This window comes from Tasmannia lanceolata, unplaced genomic scaffold (genome assembly GCF_043159265.1).
Source record: "Tasmannia lanceolata isolate RefF3 unplaced genomic scaffold, GAP_Taslan_0.1 ptg000037l, whole genome shotgun sequence".
Classification (NCBI taxonomy): Eukaryota; Viridiplantae; Streptophyta; class Magnoliopsida; order Canellales; family Winteraceae; genus Tasmannia; species Tasmannia lanceolata.
Window position 1 is genome coordinate 19,546,796 of NW_027518714.1, and position 17,747 is coordinate 19,564,542.

The 17,747-nt window shown below is 39.6% G+C and overlaps 1 protein-coding gene across 1 annotated transcript in view; it reads right to left on the reverse strand.

Moving 5' to 3' along the window:
- Positions 1-17,747, reverse strand: part of LOC143862159 (rab GTPase-activating protein 22-like) — a 53,821-nt gene that overhangs the window by 15,105 nt on the left and 20,969 nt on the right. Inside the window, exons 9-11 of the mRNA XM_077373154.1 lie at positions 11,515-11,916; positions 10,931-11,014; positions 10,248-10,548 (exon numbers count right to left, since the gene is read on the reverse strand). Of these exons, the coding sequence (XP_077229269.1) occupies positions 10,510-10,548; positions 10,931-11,014; positions 11,515-11,916 (525 nt within the window). The 3' untranslated portion in view covers positions 10,248-10,509. The remainder of the gene's footprint in view (positions 1-10,247; positions 10,549-10,930; positions 11,015-11,514; positions 11,917-17,747) is intronic.

Consider the following 17,747-nt stretch of genomic DNA (forward strand, 5'->3'; position numbering starts at 1 on the left):
ACCGGCTTTAATCTTCGTCCATAAAACCTTAAGATCCAGGCCATAGGATCATTAGATCGTATTTTCGAGGGTGGAGATCGTCGATGATCAACCCTCGATCTTAAGAATTAGTCACTTTTCCTTGATTTACATAGATCTGATTATTTTATTATTATTTTCGTCATTTTAATTATAGCTAATTTTTTGGGCGTCAAAACTTATCTGTTCGACGTGGGTTATGCCCCGTTAGATGGGATATTCGAATACTTATCCAACGGGCCCAAGATCGTGCGATTCGGACGCGATTTGACGAAGTTATGGCACTTTTTTATTAAGGTAGGGCCTAATTAGGGATTTGTCTTATTAAGCCAAAATTTTAAAGTTTTAGGAATCTATGACTACTAAAAGTTATAAAATTTTTATGCCTAATCTAACCCTAATTATTTTATTTCGTAAAGAGAGGTTAATGGGTATATTAGCGCTAATACAAGTTTGCGAGATTTTTTTTTTTAAATCCTCTAAATATTAAATCGTATTCACCTAACCCTACAAAGTTGGGCGTGTTCTCATCTCTAAAAAAAAAAGCCGCCCACTCCAATATTGGAGTGGGTACGGCAATTGCTTTTTCCTCTCTCTCGCCTAATAAGTGGGCCCAACTTAAGAATATCAATTAAGATTAACTAGAAAGAAAAGAAATAAGGCAGTCCAAAAGATTTGGGTAAGGATATTTTAGGTAGGGATTAGATCAAGCGAGAGATTTTAGGGCTTTTAATTTATCAAGATTGGGAAGCCAACCAAATCACAAAAAAAAAAAACCTATATATTTTTGGGCTCTCTCTCACACGTCCAAAACTTTGGACGCCCAAGAGAAAGAGAGTGTGTGAAAAAAAAATGAAAAAAAAGAAAGAAAAGGAAGAAGCGTGGGGATTCGTAGCTTGTTTGTAACTTTTCTTCGGGTTTTCATCGCTTCCAAGTGCCCTATCATATGAAATCCTTGTGTTTGTGTGTATTTTCCAACCCCATCAGTATATGCCCATAGGGCTAAAGAAACGTCTCTGTGTATTTTTTTTTATAAAAAACTCATGAGTAATATGTGCATCGATTAAACCAATGCTTTTTTTTTTTGCACCGTTTACAAATCCCATCAGTATATGCATATAAAGGGTACATAAACAATTTTCATGGTTTTCGTTCAATCTCAAGAGTAACATCCGTATAGGGTTAAGTATATAGATTTTTTTTTATCCCATCAGTAATATTCGCATGGATTAAACAAACGATTTTTTTTGTATCACCAGTGATATACGCACAAGCCATTAAATGATTTTTATGTATTTCCTATCTTGTCTGTTATACGCACATAGTATATTCAATGATTTTTGATGTGATATTCGCATAGGGTGGTTCAATGATATTTTTTACGTATTTTTCCAATCTCATGCGCATTAAGCATATAGAAATATTAAAATGATTTATATATATATATATACACAAATACACACATTACTATGCATATATAACTCGTTAAACGAACTTCGTGCGCGCGCGCGCGCGTGTGTGTGTGTGCAAGCGTTTTCTATGGGGGTTTTGTTGTGTGTTTTGCATCCCAAAACAGGACAGCGTAATAATGTTTTCCATCCCAAAACGGGACATCAACATAATGTTTTGTCATGTGTGTTTTCCGTCCCAAAACAGGACAGAAACGTAATGGTTTGTAATGTGTGTTTTGTGTCCGAAAACGGGACAGCAATATGGTGTTTGTTGTGTGTATTTTCCCACCCAAAAACAGGGCAGCTATAGTGTCTTTCATGACTGTATTTTTCTTGCCCAGAAAAAGGGCAGCAATAGTGTTTTCATGTGTGCATCTTCCTGCCCACAACAAGGCAGCCACATTGTGTGTTTGTGTCGCTGTCTTTGTGCCTAAAGAGGGCAGCAACAGTGGCATATAATGCATGTGTGTTTGGCGCCTGAACAGGGCAACAGCATGGATGTGTGTGTGTGTGTTGGGTACCCAAAGACAGGGCAGCAAGGGCACTGTTTTGGGTGTGGATTTGGTGACCCTAAATAGGGCGGTTGGGACACTACTAATACTTGTGTTTGGAACCCCAAAACGGGAGTGCACTACATGGTAATCTCCGGGGTATTTTGAGTCCCATCTTGGGACAAAAGCTAGACTTGTGTGGGTGTGTTTAGAGAACTTAATCATAAAACAAAATTTGACATTTGCTTACACCCTATCACTTGACTCCAGGGCCGTCGCACTCCACTCCCTTACCGGAGCCGTTCCATTCGTTCACGTCTGTAAGTTAAAAAGGCATGTGAAAGCTAGACTCAGCTCGTATAACTATCAATTAATGTGATTGGGATTGTGATAAGTATCTTGTTATTTTATTTCTATGCACATATTACTAATGAGTTTTTTTTTTTTTAAATACACAAAAACATTTCTTTAGCTCTATGGGCATATACTGATGGGGTTGGGGAAAATACACACAAACACAAGTATTTCATATGATAGGGTACTTACTTGGAAGCGATGAAAACCCAAAGAAAAGTTACGAACAAGCTACGAATCCCCACCCTTCTTCCTTTTCTTTCTTCCTCTTTTTTTTTTTCTCACACACTCTCTCTCTCTTGGGCGTCCAAAGTTTTGGACGTGTGAGAGAGAGCCCAACAATATAGTTTTTTTTTGTGATTTAGTTGGCTTCCCAACCTTGATAAATTAAAGGCCCTAAAATCTCTCACTTGATCTAATCCCTACCTAAAATATCCTTACCCAAATCTTTTGGCTTGCCTTATTTCTTTTCTTTCTAGTTTATCTTAATTGATATTCTTGAGTTGGGCCCACTTATTGGGCGAGAGTGAGGAAAACGGAATTGTCGTACCCACTCCAAGATTGGAGTGGGCGGCTAAGAACACGCCCAACTTTGTAGGGTTAGGTGAATACGATTTAATATTTAGAGGTTTAAAAAAAAAACATTTTCTCGCACACTTGTATTAGCCCCAATATACCCCTTAACCTCTCTTTACGAAATAAAATAAATAGGGTTAGATTAGGCATAAAAATAGTATAACTTTTGGTAGTCATAGATTCCTAAAATATTAAAATTTTGGCCTAATAAGACAAATCCCGTAATTAGGCCCCACCTTAATAAAAAATTCCCCATAACTTAGCCAAATCGCATCTGAATCGCGCGATCTTGGGCCCGTTGGATAGGTATTCGAATATCCCATCTAACGGGGCATAACCCACGTCGAACGGATAAGTTTTGACGCCCCAAAAATTAGCTATAATTAAAAGGACGAAAATAATAATAAAATAATCAGACCTATGTAAATCAAGGAAAAGTGACTAATTCTTAAGATCGAGGGTTGATCATCGATGGATCGACGATCTCCACCCTCGAAAATACAATCTAATGATCCTATGGCCTGGATCTTAAGGTTTTATAGATGAAGATTAAAGGCGGTCTTTACATTCTACCCCCCTTACGAGAATTTCGTCCGCGAAAATCCTCCTCCCATATCCCAAATAAAGTAGTAAGCTAACTTCCATGACGAACTTGGAATAACAATGCATACATACCTCCCAGTCACTGTCGCTGACAGATTCGTCATCCTCGTACGTGTCCAGTACGTTCCCAAACACTGATATCCTTCTACGCTTACTAGTAACCTCCTCTTCCGAGTATAGTGGCGTTTGATCGCCAATTGAGTAAGAGGATATGCTTATGATTTCTTTTTCTTGTTGCATGGGTTCTTGCTCTGGATCTTTTTCAGAATCCTCTTCTGGTTCCTCCTCAGGATCTTCCTCGGGATCGGCTTCACTTTCTGTGGGTTCCGAATCACTAGTTTCAATGATCTCTCTTTTTGCTATCTCCCTTTGTTCTTGGTCTCTTTGTTTATCCCATAACCTTGGTTTGAGCATACTTTTCCTTGTGGTAATCTTTGTGCATGCCATCCTAGAATTCACAATATCGTGACAACTTACATGGGTTAGTAATGTAAATTCCAAAAATTTTAAGCTCATGGTAATGCATCACCGAACTATTAGAATACACCAAAATCAGTAATCTCATCAATAAGTGTTTTCATCATTGGCATCATTCGTCATCATGGAAAGAAACTTCAACATTACACATCAAAAAACACTCACAGAAATCTCTTAACTTATCCTTGAATCGGAGTTCTCAACTTTAAGAAAAACTGTTTGCTAATATATTTAACATTATTCCTTTTTATTAAGCTGATTTCTCCCTCGTCTCAAGCCACCACAATAAATTCCTTGATTTCACCATCTACTTAAGGGCCTTAAAAGCTACCGATTTATATTATCTCCCAAAATTGCGGAATTCTAAATCCACTCCTCCTAAATATCTCCGACTCGATACCTTAATATGATCAAGTCAGACTCATTTCTTCTAACTAATGCATCTCTCCTAGCGCGGGATTCCTAGCGATGCGATCCCAGTAGTGGAAACCTGGTCTAACTTCTTCATAAACAAAAATTCTAGTAGTAGGAACAAATATTAGTTATTAAGTAAAATCTAATGGCACTAACCTCCCTCACGAATCCTGCTCTAGGCCAATATTTTGCTCTTATGATCTCCCTTTTTAGAATCAAGACCTATCACTGCAATTCCAATACTGCATACAGCTAGAGATTATAACAAGAATAAAATTTCAACGGAAAGCATTAATTAAAATCCTGATCTCCGACCGCCTCTTCAGGTACCTCAGTATTGTTAACGAGTGCAAAAAAATGCCTCTCAGCTCCCCCTGAGGCGCATTTTTGTCTTGGACCAGAGGACGGTACTGATTTCCCTTCCCTTGGTTCTGTTGCTGAGATGAAGGGCATGGCTGAGCATATTGCGAGGAGCTTGGGCAGTCCTTCCTCCTGTGGTTAGGGTCTCCACAATGGTAATATACATTCAACGTTCTCCAGCACTTCCCGATGTGGACTTTCCCCCAATGAGGGCACAATACCTTAGATTGACCCGAACTAGCTTCAGTCTTGGGTTTCTTCAACGTCGGTCCCTGATTCTTGTTAGTAAACGATTGCGATCTGGCTACCTGCACTAATTTCTCACTGTCCTACGCCACTTCTGTCTTTTCACATGCCTCAGCCAAAGTCTGAGAACCAAGGTTAATGATACTTGCCCTAATGGAAGGGCGAAGACCGTTGACGAATTTCCTGACTTTATCTGCTTCTGTCGCTGCATAACCTGGGGCATAGCGCGATAAAGCAGTGAACTTGGCCCCATACTGAGCCACTGTCAAAGTCTCTTGTTTTAGCTCTGCAAACTGTCCTGCTAGCTGGTCTTTGACATGCGAAGGAAAGAACTGGTTGTTAAATCGTCTTTTAAACTGAGCCCAAGTTTCATTCCTGAGCGTTGGGTAATTCTCCTCCACTGTTTGCCACCAAATACCTGCATCGTCTTTCAGTTGAAAGGATGCAAGGCAGGTCCTCTGAGCCTCAGTGCAATCCATCACCGCGAAGATCCTCTCCATCTCTACTAACCAATGATCAGCTGCCAAGGGGTCTCCTACCCTAGTAAACTCAGAGGGTTGGTAGTCCCTGAACTGCCTATGCACTTGAGTGGCATCATCACGAGGCCTCGGCTCCTGACGAGCCCTGAGACTGGCTGCAATGGTCTGTAGGGCCGCCTGATTAGCCACCTGATTTTGCTGTAGGATCGTCGCAAGCATCTGCAACCCATCCTGATTTTGGGCCTGACCTGGGCCCTAATCATTATTATTAGGTGCAGGAGGTTGGTTAGCGTTGATGGCCCTGCTCGAATTTCTCCTTCTTTGATACATCTATAAGATACAAGGGTAGATTAGTAAGAGAAGAAGATCTACGGGGTTAGAATTCTGTCTTTTTATTTCTTAACTCCAATTTCAAATTATTGCTCAATCTCTACGTATATTCACTTACTAATCTTTTTAGGGTAGTTTCCTTATCTCATTCGTATTTTTGGGTGAAATTAAAAGTGTGACACATTATATGTCACCTATTAGCTATCTAATCCCAAGAAAACGACTCAACTCACAAGCACCAAGTCTTACGTAGACTTGGGCTCTGATACCGCAACTGTAACGACCCGATCCAACAGGTCGCTACGAACAAGAACAACCTGTTCAAATCACCAAATTTTTTTTTTTTTTAGAATACAATCATTCTAACTTCGACTCCATTCCCCTGCCCTACCAACTAAATGTCCTCATTCGCAAACGCTCATTTTACGTTCTCTAACCCTGAGATGAAAACTGAGTGAGAACAACAAGATCATGTGGCTAAGCTCAACAAGTATTGGTTATCAATGAAATGAGGAAGGTTTATGAAAAAATCTATCGACAAGCCTGTGCTGGAAATAAAACTTTATGAAACCAACAAATTAATTAACAGTAAAGCTGAAACCAACAAGATAAGTAACTGTAAAACTAAAATCAACAAGATAAGTAACTGTAAAACTAAAATCAACAATATAAGTAACTGTAAAACTGAAATCAACAAGATAAGTAACTGTAAAGCTGAAATACTAAATATCGATTTCAAAAGTTTCATTATTTCTTCATTTAAGTGTCCCTGTTACCCCAAGGTCCTCCAGCTCCCATTCGCCTGTTACTTTGGCCTGCACGGTCGGTTTTGTGCAGACTTGTTACGGTAGATCCTACCGCCTAGAGACTCATGGTCTTCAGAGGATTCCATCATCAACAAGGGTTGCGCATGACTCCCATGTTGTCTAATCGTTCTATCGGGGATAGCTCCTGGCCTTCTGTCACGCTTATTCATTTATGATCTTCATTTCTTTCCTTTCTTATGTCTGTTTTAATCACATGTATTTTCGTGACTGAAAATTTCTATCTCATAGCGTAAAACCAATAAGCACTACTTTATTTTAAACCTCATGATAGCACAAAACGAAAATTCTTACAGTCTCAGAACAAAAAAATGGAATTAGACTTGACATGAAAGAAAATAGCAAGATCCTTATCACAATCCCAATCATATTAATTGATAATTATACGAGCTGAGTCTAGCTATCACCTGCCTTTTTAACTTACGGACGTGAACGAATGGAACGGCTCAGGTAAGGGAGTGGAGTCAAATAAAAATTTGGAGACGACGAGCCATGTCAATCTCTATGGTTTAAAGTTTTTAGTTGGAGTCTTGGAGAAACATTTATGGACTTTTAATTATGTATTTATTTAGACATTGAATAATTGTAATGGGATCCTCTTTGGAGTTATGGAATAAGATTTATAGATAGTAGTGTTGAAGTTAGAATGATTGTGTTCCAAAAAAAAAAAAAAAAATTGGTAAGTTGAACAAGTTGTTCTTGTTCGCAGCGACCTGTTGGATCGGGTCGTAACATTTAGATGGTACAACATGCCAACCACTTTTTCCACCATTACATCTTCTACAAACCTTGTGCCATTTAAAATTCTGATAGTTGCATGCTACTCATCCCCAATCCCCTCGTCTGAAATATCTCTCAATTTTGCCTACGATGCCTTTTTGCGATACCTTTTCTCTCTCCGTCATTTTGTTTCTTCTTTCCGCCATTACCTTAAAGGTGAAAGAATTGTGAAGGGCTTGGGCCCTACAAAGTCGAGGAAGAGCAAGAAGGGCTTGGGTCCTCAAGTCACTGGAAAGAAGCAAGGTTCGCCGGGACCTTTCGTTCCTAAATCTCCACCCCGTTTCAGACTTTTTACCCTATTGTCTTCGCCTTTTCCAGTATGTCTTTAGCCATCAATCTGTCACTAGGTGTGCTCTTCTAATAGTATACGTTGATGATATTATCATTACTGACAATGACTCAGTTGGTATACAGAAGTTGAAGTCCTTCAGGCAAAGATATGAGTCGCCTGAGATATTTTCTTGGGATTGAGGTAGCCTATTCCAGCGGCCTTTCCCTCTCACAAAGAGCGTACGTGTTGGACTTACTAGATGAGATAGGTTCTCTTGGAGTGAAACCTGCTGCTCTGCCCATGGACCCAAATGTGAAACTTCGTCCAAAGGAATGATATTTTTTAAAAGACCCTGGCATGTACAGGAGGTTGATTGGAAAGCTCATATATCTCAAAGTCACCCATCCAGACATCTCTTTTGTTGTAGGGGTGCCAGTCAATATATGAGCTCTCCACGTGCCTCTCACTGGGCAGCAGTGCTTCAAATTATCAGGTATTTGAAAGGTGCTCCAGGGAGAGGCTTATTGATTAAGAATCATGGCCATGATAAGATAGAAGCGTTCACTGATGCAGATTGGGCAGGATCTCCAGTTGACAGGAGATCTACCATTGGATATTGTACCTTTGTATGAGGTAACCCGGTGTCATGGCGAAGCAAGAAACAAGATGTCATAGCTAAATCCAGTGACGAAACCGAATACAAGGCCATGGCTCACACGAGTGGAGAACTCATCTGGCTGCACTCCCATTTGTCAGAGATTGGTCTCACAAACTCCTCTCCTTCTCCTTTGTATTGTGACAATAAGGCTGCCATTCACATTGCTACAAATCCGGTCTTTCATGAGCGGACTAAACACATCGAGGTGGATTGTCATTTCATTCATCAGAGAATCTAGAAGGGGGAGATATGCACAGTTTTTACTAGATCAGTTAATCCACTGGCTGATATGTTTACCAAGCCATTAAGGCTAAGCTCCGTGACATTTGTAACAAGCTAGGAATGTATGATATATGCATTTCAGCTTGAGGGGGAGTGTTAGAAGTGTGTAATATGCCTAAGGGAAATTTAGTCTGTGTACCCTCTCTCTTTATATAAGTACATAAGTGAGGGGGAGTTCTCTTCAACTCACTAATTCTCTCAATTCTCTTCTCCTCAACAGTTAGAACTTAGAAGTACTCTATTTCTACTCCAGTTCCGCATTACCAATCAATCCAGAGAATACTTAGCAACATGATCTACCAATTCTAATAACTAATCTATGAGATTGGCTAACCTCCAACAGCTCGATCTACACTAAGAATTCAAAGAAATTTCCCTAGAGTTCTCGTCCACCATCAGCTTCCCAGGAAACTCATTCAAAGAATCACGCATCAACCACCACGAGTCCAATAATCTTGAAATAGAAAAATATCCCAAAATAGGTGATCACCAAATCTTATTTTCAATATTTGATGAATAGTTATTGAGGACAACCAACAAAGTTGGTAACTTGTATAGTGACAGGAACAAGGAATTGTCCTATAACACACCACGGCATAGATAAGCAAAGCAATATTTGATGAATAGTTATTGAGGACAACCAACAAAGTTGGTAACTTGCATAGTGACAGGAACAAGGAATTGTCCTATAACACACCATGGCATAGATAAGCAAAGCATGCCTAGCAACCCAAACTTGTAGCATCATCAACTACTACATAATAATCCTCCAAAAATAACTGAATGGGTCATCCGAGATTTCCCACTTGATTGACAAGGCCAAATGACCTTGAGCACTTAAGCAACTAAGTCAAGATTGCATGCAGTGCTATGTCTCATGTTAACAATGAATATTCAGGGTTTTATAGAAGCAAACCAGACATCCTCACTAACAACAAACCATGCATCTGACATGAAATTGTGTTTCCATCTTAGCATCTTAGTTCTTATCTAGTCATTCAATATGAATTGGAAATAATCCAATTTTCCATAATGTTATCTTTTATACTTTGACACTCCCCCGCACGTGTGGCCCACTTGGCAAACACGTGGCACATGTGGTCCCACTTTGGGCCGACCATCGCATGTGGATTTTTGCTATCCGGGAGGTTTGAACTCGAGACCTTTGGCTCTGATACCATGTTAACCAACCAACTTCTCCAAAAGCTGAAGCTGTTGGAGAAAGGTGTTATTTATCTTTTATACTTTGACATTAAGAAAAGCTAATATAGAATATCCACATAAATACCCATACGGCACAGCAAAATCAAAAGGAAAGAAATCACATTTCTAAGAAATGCAATATTACTTGGAGAAAATGCCTTTTTGTACTTCAGGCCCTCTATGCAGTTACCATTCACCAGTATAAGTTGATTGTTTTGATTTTGAGTTTTGGAGTACATGATAAAAAAGATGTACTTTAAGAAAATATTCTGGTTGGTTGGGGGAAAAGAACAAGATATTGGAATATTTTTCACAAGCTCAGGTAGTTCAATCATTTGAAGCATGAACCAAGTGCAATCCTTAACTTACCCTAAAATCTAGTTATATCATCCTAATGTGAAAACAAAGAATAAAATAAAAAGCAGCTTACCTTGCAAAAATGCTGAAAGAAAGTCGGAACTTGCAGATAACAGGATACTCAAACAGGCTAAGAATTGCCTCTTGCTCTCAACTCCCTCAAACTAAATTATAGAAATGACGAAATTGATCGTACCGAACCCAAATATATGGATTTTTTTAATACCAATTTCATCTCCCACTTCACATGAAAGCACAAAGATATGCACAGCATTTAGCTTTTTCTCATGGCACAAGAAAATGAGGAATGGTGACCCTCTATAATTTTCCATGAGTCATCGCTCTGAATTCCCGGTGCTCGCCTGCTTGATGAGCTGGTCAAAACATGACAAGTTTCAAAACAGGATTCTCCAAAAGCAGTAATTGTTAACACAAAACGACCAAAAAACCATACATACAGTAAAAGGGAATTAAGAATGACATAATCCGTGGACATTCGGGCATCATGATTGGCTCATTCCAGTGGGATCCTCAGGCATGGAATACGAAGATCTTGTTAGAGGGCCCACTGAAATGTGGCAATTATGATGCCTCTAATGCATCTGATTTTTGGTTCATATGTTTGTATCATTCCCCAAAGACAACATTCATGTCAAACGGGAGAAACATTATTTTCAGTGTAATCCCAACTAATAGATATGCAGTGAACATGACATAAGAGGCAATCTGGTGCCATCAAGAAATTGTTAAGTCCACCTTGTAGAAGTACTTTTTCCGTAATCTGATGGCCATCCGAATGCATCTTTTCACTTTTATTTTAAGCATCTTATCATTGAACATCTGCAAGAGGTTGAGCAAGAAAAACACCAGCATGTCAATTCTCCAGAGCCCAAAGCAACCACAAAAACGGAATTTATACAATATTTTTTTCCAGATGTACAACACTTGCATACATTCTTAGGTGTTTGTCAACTTCTAACACAGAGAGCTTTTAGCAGCAGATTTTTGAAGCAAAAGAAAGAATAAGATTAAGATTGGGGCAATAAGAAAAACTATCTTGGTCGACAGAAAAAAGAAAGTTAAATAAGTATAGAAAAGGATATTCCATGGAAATGCTAGCCCATCGTTGAATCAGTAGGGGAAACTCCTGGAAGAAAATGATTGTCCTCCAAACATTGTGCAACAGGTTTCATACACAAGACCACATTTTCATATTAAGTGTAAACTCTGAGCACTCATTATGTGCCCATGCCATGCATGGATAAGATAGAAAAAAAAACCTATATTTCCAAATGTTAACTGGGCGACTCGAAGTATCAAAGTTAGAAAAACATGCCCACCTTTATCAGATCATCAATTGAATTTGTTTCTCTAATGATTTTTTGGCGGTTAATGATGAGAATTGCAGCTACACAGAAGACAGGCATTTCATCATCCACATTCTTTGTTGTCGCTGAAGTTATGGTGAAAGAATGAAAGTGGTCATGCCTAGCCCAGAAACTAGCCCTTGTCAAGCCACAAAAGGGATGAATTGAAATGGATCTTGCACCATTGTTATAAGATGTGGAATGATCTACATTGTCAGGCTCAAATTGTTCACCCTTAGAATTCCCTCGCTCATTCTCCATGCTTTCTGCCACTTCTGCATCAGAATCACTAGGGAGCTGTAGAACCAGTGGCTCAAGACAGTTCCCCTCTAATTCCTGACCAACTGCCTCATCAAAATCAGCAGCCCACATCATCTGAAAGAAAAAACGGAGAGTTACAACAGAAAATTAGTATTGCACAAAGTACTACAACCTATAATTAAGTGAAATTAATGATACATATAATGTGAAATGATAATCCAATTTAAATAATACATCTGGGCATTTGGCACATGCTCAAAGACAATAAACTACAAACCACGCATACCACCTGCAGAATTAGCAAAGTTAAGTTCCTCGAAGAACTTCAAAATGATTATGCCTTGGGGCAATAAACTACAAAGACGATCAATGTTCCTAATTTTAATAATCCTGTGCTACACAAAACCATAGTACTTCACAGTATTTTTTCTTGGAATGGGTGTCATTCGCATCATATTAGACAGAGACTTTCTTGATAGTTCTTACAATTTTAAACATGTCTTCCGTATCCTGAAAGGAGCATTCCATATTAGACATAATTTGACATGCCCATCTAGGACTAGGAACCTCTGGAGAGGGCCCCACACCCTGATCAACACTTTCCCTTTGTCTTTTAACAAAGACCACAAGGAAGACTGTCAATGGAGGGCATGTCAATTTTCATATTTTCATATTAAACTGGTCCTGCCTCCAACAGTTTTTGTTTCCTACAAAAATAAATTTCTCTAAATTTCTGATGCAGTGGGTGAACAGGATCTTGGAACAAATGGCACTAGTTGTACATGCTAAGTGCACTTTACTGTGATGTTTAACAAAATCCATGTTGAAAAGCAAGCGTGTATGATTTGTTTAGCCGGCATCAATGATAGTGACCCAGCTGTTGAAATCAAGGTATAAATTTCGGTTTCAGTCGCCATGGAAACGAAAACGTTTCGGTTTCGAAATTTTGGTGGAAAACTCGTAAAATCAAGGAAACAGATGGAATCAAATGCAAATGATAGAATTTAAAGATGAAACTTCAAGAAATGCTAGAATAAGCACAAATACTGTTGGGACATGAGACCTGGGTAGAACTCACCCTTAAAAGCTAGCCGTTAAGGGGAAGGTAGCCAAGTCCTTAGAAACCTATCCACATCCATTCACTTTTCCGATTTGGGATCTTTGCATTCCATGGAACCCCCAACAATCTCCCCTCTCCCCCTTCCACATGGGAGCAACATGGGAACTACGAGATCATCCCCGAGGACTTTCTCCGTCCTCGAGGATACACTGGGGTTATCGAGATCTTCCCCGAGAGTATTTTTTTCATCCTCGAGGGCACACAGGAGTTACCACGCCGCTGATACCACTTGCTGACATTCACCACAAACCCATCTGCCTCGGGTTCTTCCCCGGTGGCATCCTTTATCTTTTCACATGCAAGGAGAGCTGGCGTTACCTCTGTTGTGACCAAGGTATCCTTTCTAAAGAGAATTGTAGTAGCTAAGTGGTCGTAATATCCAATATGGGACGCCAAGAGAAGTAGGGTCTTATCCTCCTCTTCCAACTTGCCTCAACGTTCAACAAATCTGAGTCCATCATGTTGAAAGTGTGGAGATGACCCAGGAGACTTCAGTTTCCTTCCATCCGAAGAGCATATAATTGCTTCTTGACAAACAACTTGCTGGTTAGTGATCTCTCCCTATAGACTCTCGAGTTTGCGCCAAATCTCGGTTGCAGTCTCTTTGCTGATTACATTGTAAACGACCTCATCCTCCAAACATAGACGGATCACGCTAACCGCCTTCATATCCAACTCTTCCCAATGGCGCTCATATTTTCCAGTTTGGGACCCAAGTGGAACTCACCCTTAAAAGCTAGCCGTTAAGGGAAGGATGCCAAAGTCCTTATAAGCCCATCCACGTCCATTCACTTTTCCAATGTGGGATCTTTGCATTTGCATGGAACCCCCAACAAATACACTTAGAAACAATCACATAAGCAAGACAACCTTCCATAAGGGTTTAAAAACATCGAACCCTAATGACATGCTCTATCGCACATGTCTGATAATTTAGTACATACCAAATTTCACATATAATTCATATAAATATTTATGAATAATAGAAGCACCACATTGTGCATGCAATTCATATAAATATAATTATGTAACACATGTGAATATAGCATACCACTATTATATCTATGATTTTCGTGAACGCATTTCGGTCATTTTGGTTTCGGTTTTGGTGGGGATGGAAACAACAACATTCCGGTCATTTCGTGTCGATTTTGGTGGAAATTTAAAACCATGGTTGAAATAAAGAGGAAGAATAGAAATTAAAAAAAAAAGGAAAGGTACTTCGGGAGAAGAAAAAGTCACACCTCCATTTTGTGACTCTAATATTAACTAAGTTATACGAAAAAAAAGTGTTATTAATGAAATAAAAGACAACCCATATTATTGTTAACATCAGTAAACTATCATAAATAAGAGGCATGAGAGGAGAAAGAAGCCACGTCAAAAATGTTAAAATGGGAAAAACAAGTCAAATCCCACGACTTGTCTCTCCTTGTATTTATGATTATATCTTAAGCCAATAACACGAACACACTTTTTGTATAGTAAATTAGCTAAAGGGAATAAATGAAAAATCCTATCTAATTATAGACACAAGATGCTGCATGCATACACTTGTTTACCAAGGCATTTCCATGTGACTTATAAACACACAATAATGGTGTATACAAGTTGGTTATGTTCCACACTCTCCCTCAAAATGATGCAAAGGGTCATGAAACATCAATTTGTAAATCAGAAACTCAGGCCCAGAAGGAACAAACGGCGGTGATCGGCCATTTTGAATAGCATTGTCGTATATAGTGACAATCTACCTCAATGTGCTTTGTTCTCTCATGAAATACTGGATTGGTGGCAATATGTTAGCACTCTAGTTATCGTCATAGACTTAATGGAGGGAGTGAAATGCTAAAGTACGAAAGCAGAGCGTGAAGCTAGAACGCCTCGCTAGATGCTACTGACATTGAGCAATATTTTGCTTCAGCCGAAGATTTTGAAAAATATTGTTTCTTACATTTTCAAGTGTTCAAAGAAACTCCTAGGAACGTACAACAACCAATTGTTGACCAACGTGTGTCCAGACTTTCTGCCCAGTTAGCATCAACAAAGGTTGTTAACTCTAGCGAAGATGCAGATAAAAAGAATAGACTAGGATCCTCGATTCCATGTAAGTATCTAATGATATGATGAAAAGTTGTAAGATGATGTGTAAGAGGAGCAAAACAAATTGATTCACTATCTGAACAGCACATGCAATATTTGAACTCGTCATTTCCACGTAAATTAAACTTCGTAGAAGTCAATGATTCCAGATCATCAAGAGGCACACCATCAACCTCTCGATACTTAACACTTGTTGAGTAGTGTGCTAGGGTAGTTTAGTCATTACATGTATTGTAGAGGATATTGTATTCATTGCATCATGTTGCCCTATACAAGGTTTAAAATTTCGGTTTCGGTACCGGTTTCGGACCCTGGAATTTTGAAATTTCGACTGAAATTTCTGTCGAAATCTGGTAAATAACCCGAAACCAATATTTTATTTAATATTAAATTTCGGTAATTTCGGCCGAAATAAATGATCGTTTCGGTTTTGGTCGATTTCGGTGTCGGTCTCCACCGAAATCCGAAATTTCGGATTTCGGTCGAAATTTAAAACCATGGCCCTATATAGACCCTATATATACATTATACATCATATACATGAGGGAGCTCCTTAGTGGAGACTCTCCATCTCTCTATTCCTCTTCTTCTTCCTCTTTCTAACCCTAAATCCATTTCTAACATGGTATCAGAGCAAAGATCCTGAAAAAGAAAGGAAAGAAGAGTCTCGCATGCATCTCTGTCTCTCTCTATGTGTGTGTGTTTTTGTGTCCAAAAACCCTCTATAAACCCTAAAATCTCTCTCCCTTATCTCTCGTGCAACCCTATCCCTAAAATCTCCCTACCATCTCTCTCTCTCTCTCTCTCTCTCTCTCTCTCTCTCTCTCTCTCTCTCTCTCTCTCTCTCTCGTAACCCTTTTTCTCCTTTCGTATTACCGTAAACCCATTTTGTGGATTTCCGTAAAGCCCAAACCTTCTCCCTCATCTTGCGTAAACCCCCCACCAGTACCCTCCACCCAATCCATAAAAGACACCAAAAAAAAACCCACAGCTTTGCCGTGAACCCACCTTTCTTTCTCCCTTACATAATAACCAAACCCTACTCCATCCAACACCCCACTACTTCCCTCCATCCAAACCCTATTCCCCAAATCTTATTCCCTACACCTCCATCCACATCCCATTGGAGGAAATCTCCATCCACAACCCCTTTGTTGGCGTAACTTCCACCTTTTCTTCCCTCCATCCAAAACCCTAAATCCCTAAATCTCCATCCAAAATCCCAAATTCATCCATCCAAACCCAAAACCCTATCTTTTAGGTCCCTAAACCTCAAATCTTTTCTTGTAAATACCATTTGTAGATCCATCCATCTTCCAAAACACATAAAAAAAAAACAAAAAACCCCAATAGATCCTTATGGTACATTTTTTCCATCTTTTCCACATCCAAATCTTTCTTTTCTTGTTCTGTTTGGTTTTTTCTCCATAAATCTTGTTCTTTCTTCTCCTAAATCCATTATTTTTCTTCTTTCTAGTTCCTTTCTTGTTATTCTTGTCCTAAATCCATAAATCTCTTTCCGTTTTGTCAATCCATACCGTTGTTGGGTTCTTTCCATTTCTTTTCAAATCTTAGTCCATTCTTGAGTTCTTTCTAGTTTCGTCTCCCCTTTCTTTATGGTTTAAATCCTCTCTTTCTTTCTCGTTTGAGTCTTCTCCTCCCATCCACTTCATCTTGTTCTTCGTTTTCCGTTTCTCTATTTGTTGTGTTTCATGGCCTTTGTGTTGCTCTTCAAGGTGCATACCAAGTGTTTGATCAAATGTCTCTGACAAGTGTTGTGCCTTGATTGTGTTCTTTTCATTGCAAGTTGACGGCCTTTGGCCTCAACTTGAGGGGAAGTGTTGAAAACCCCATGTAGTTCCATTGGAGTGTTATCTGGTATTGCCTTGAGTTGTCTTGTTGTTTTCTTGTTGTTGTCGTCTCCTTCCGCATGATGTAGTATCGCCACCTTGTTAGTCGTTGTTATGTGGTTCGTGTTGGTGGTTGTTCTTCCTATTAAGTCTTGTTGCCTTTTCCAGTTGATGTTCTTCACCATTCTTAGTTGGTAGATTGGTTCTTGGTGTTGTCTTGTTAGCGGCTTCTTCGCATTGTTAGTTCTTCTCATTATTAGTTGTTCCTTCTTATTATTGTCGATCGGTTCCTTCTACACATGTGTAGTTCTCTTGGGTAGTTTTACGCACTCATAGTGGTTTGCGTTTCAATCCACCTCTCATTGTCCGGCTATATGCTTAATCGTTAGCGTGGCTTTTGGCCATATCTCTTCAGGCGACGTGCTGCAGTCGACCTTGTCTCCAGACGATGGTGTCCCCCATCGTTGGTTGATGATCCCCAGGCGACGGTGTCCCCCGTCGACCTTGTCTCCATATGATGGTGTCCCCCATCGTTGGTTGGTTATCTCCTCAGGCAACGTGATGTCGTCGGCCTTGTCTCCAGACGATGGTGTCCCCCATCGTTGGTTGGTTATCTCTTCAGGCAACGTGTTGTCGTCGGCCTTGTCTCCAGACGATGGTGTCCCCCATCGTTGGTTGGTTATCTCTCTCCAGGCGATGGTATCCCCCATCGGTAGTTGGTTCTGATCACCTTTTTGGTGGTTTTTCTTCTTCTATTAGCGTTGTGCTGCTTAGCTGATGTTCCCGCTCATGGTGCTTCGTTGTTGCTTGTGTGCACACCTTTGGTGTGCCTATTTTGCTCGTTAGATCGCTGTTATTTACCTGCCGAGGTA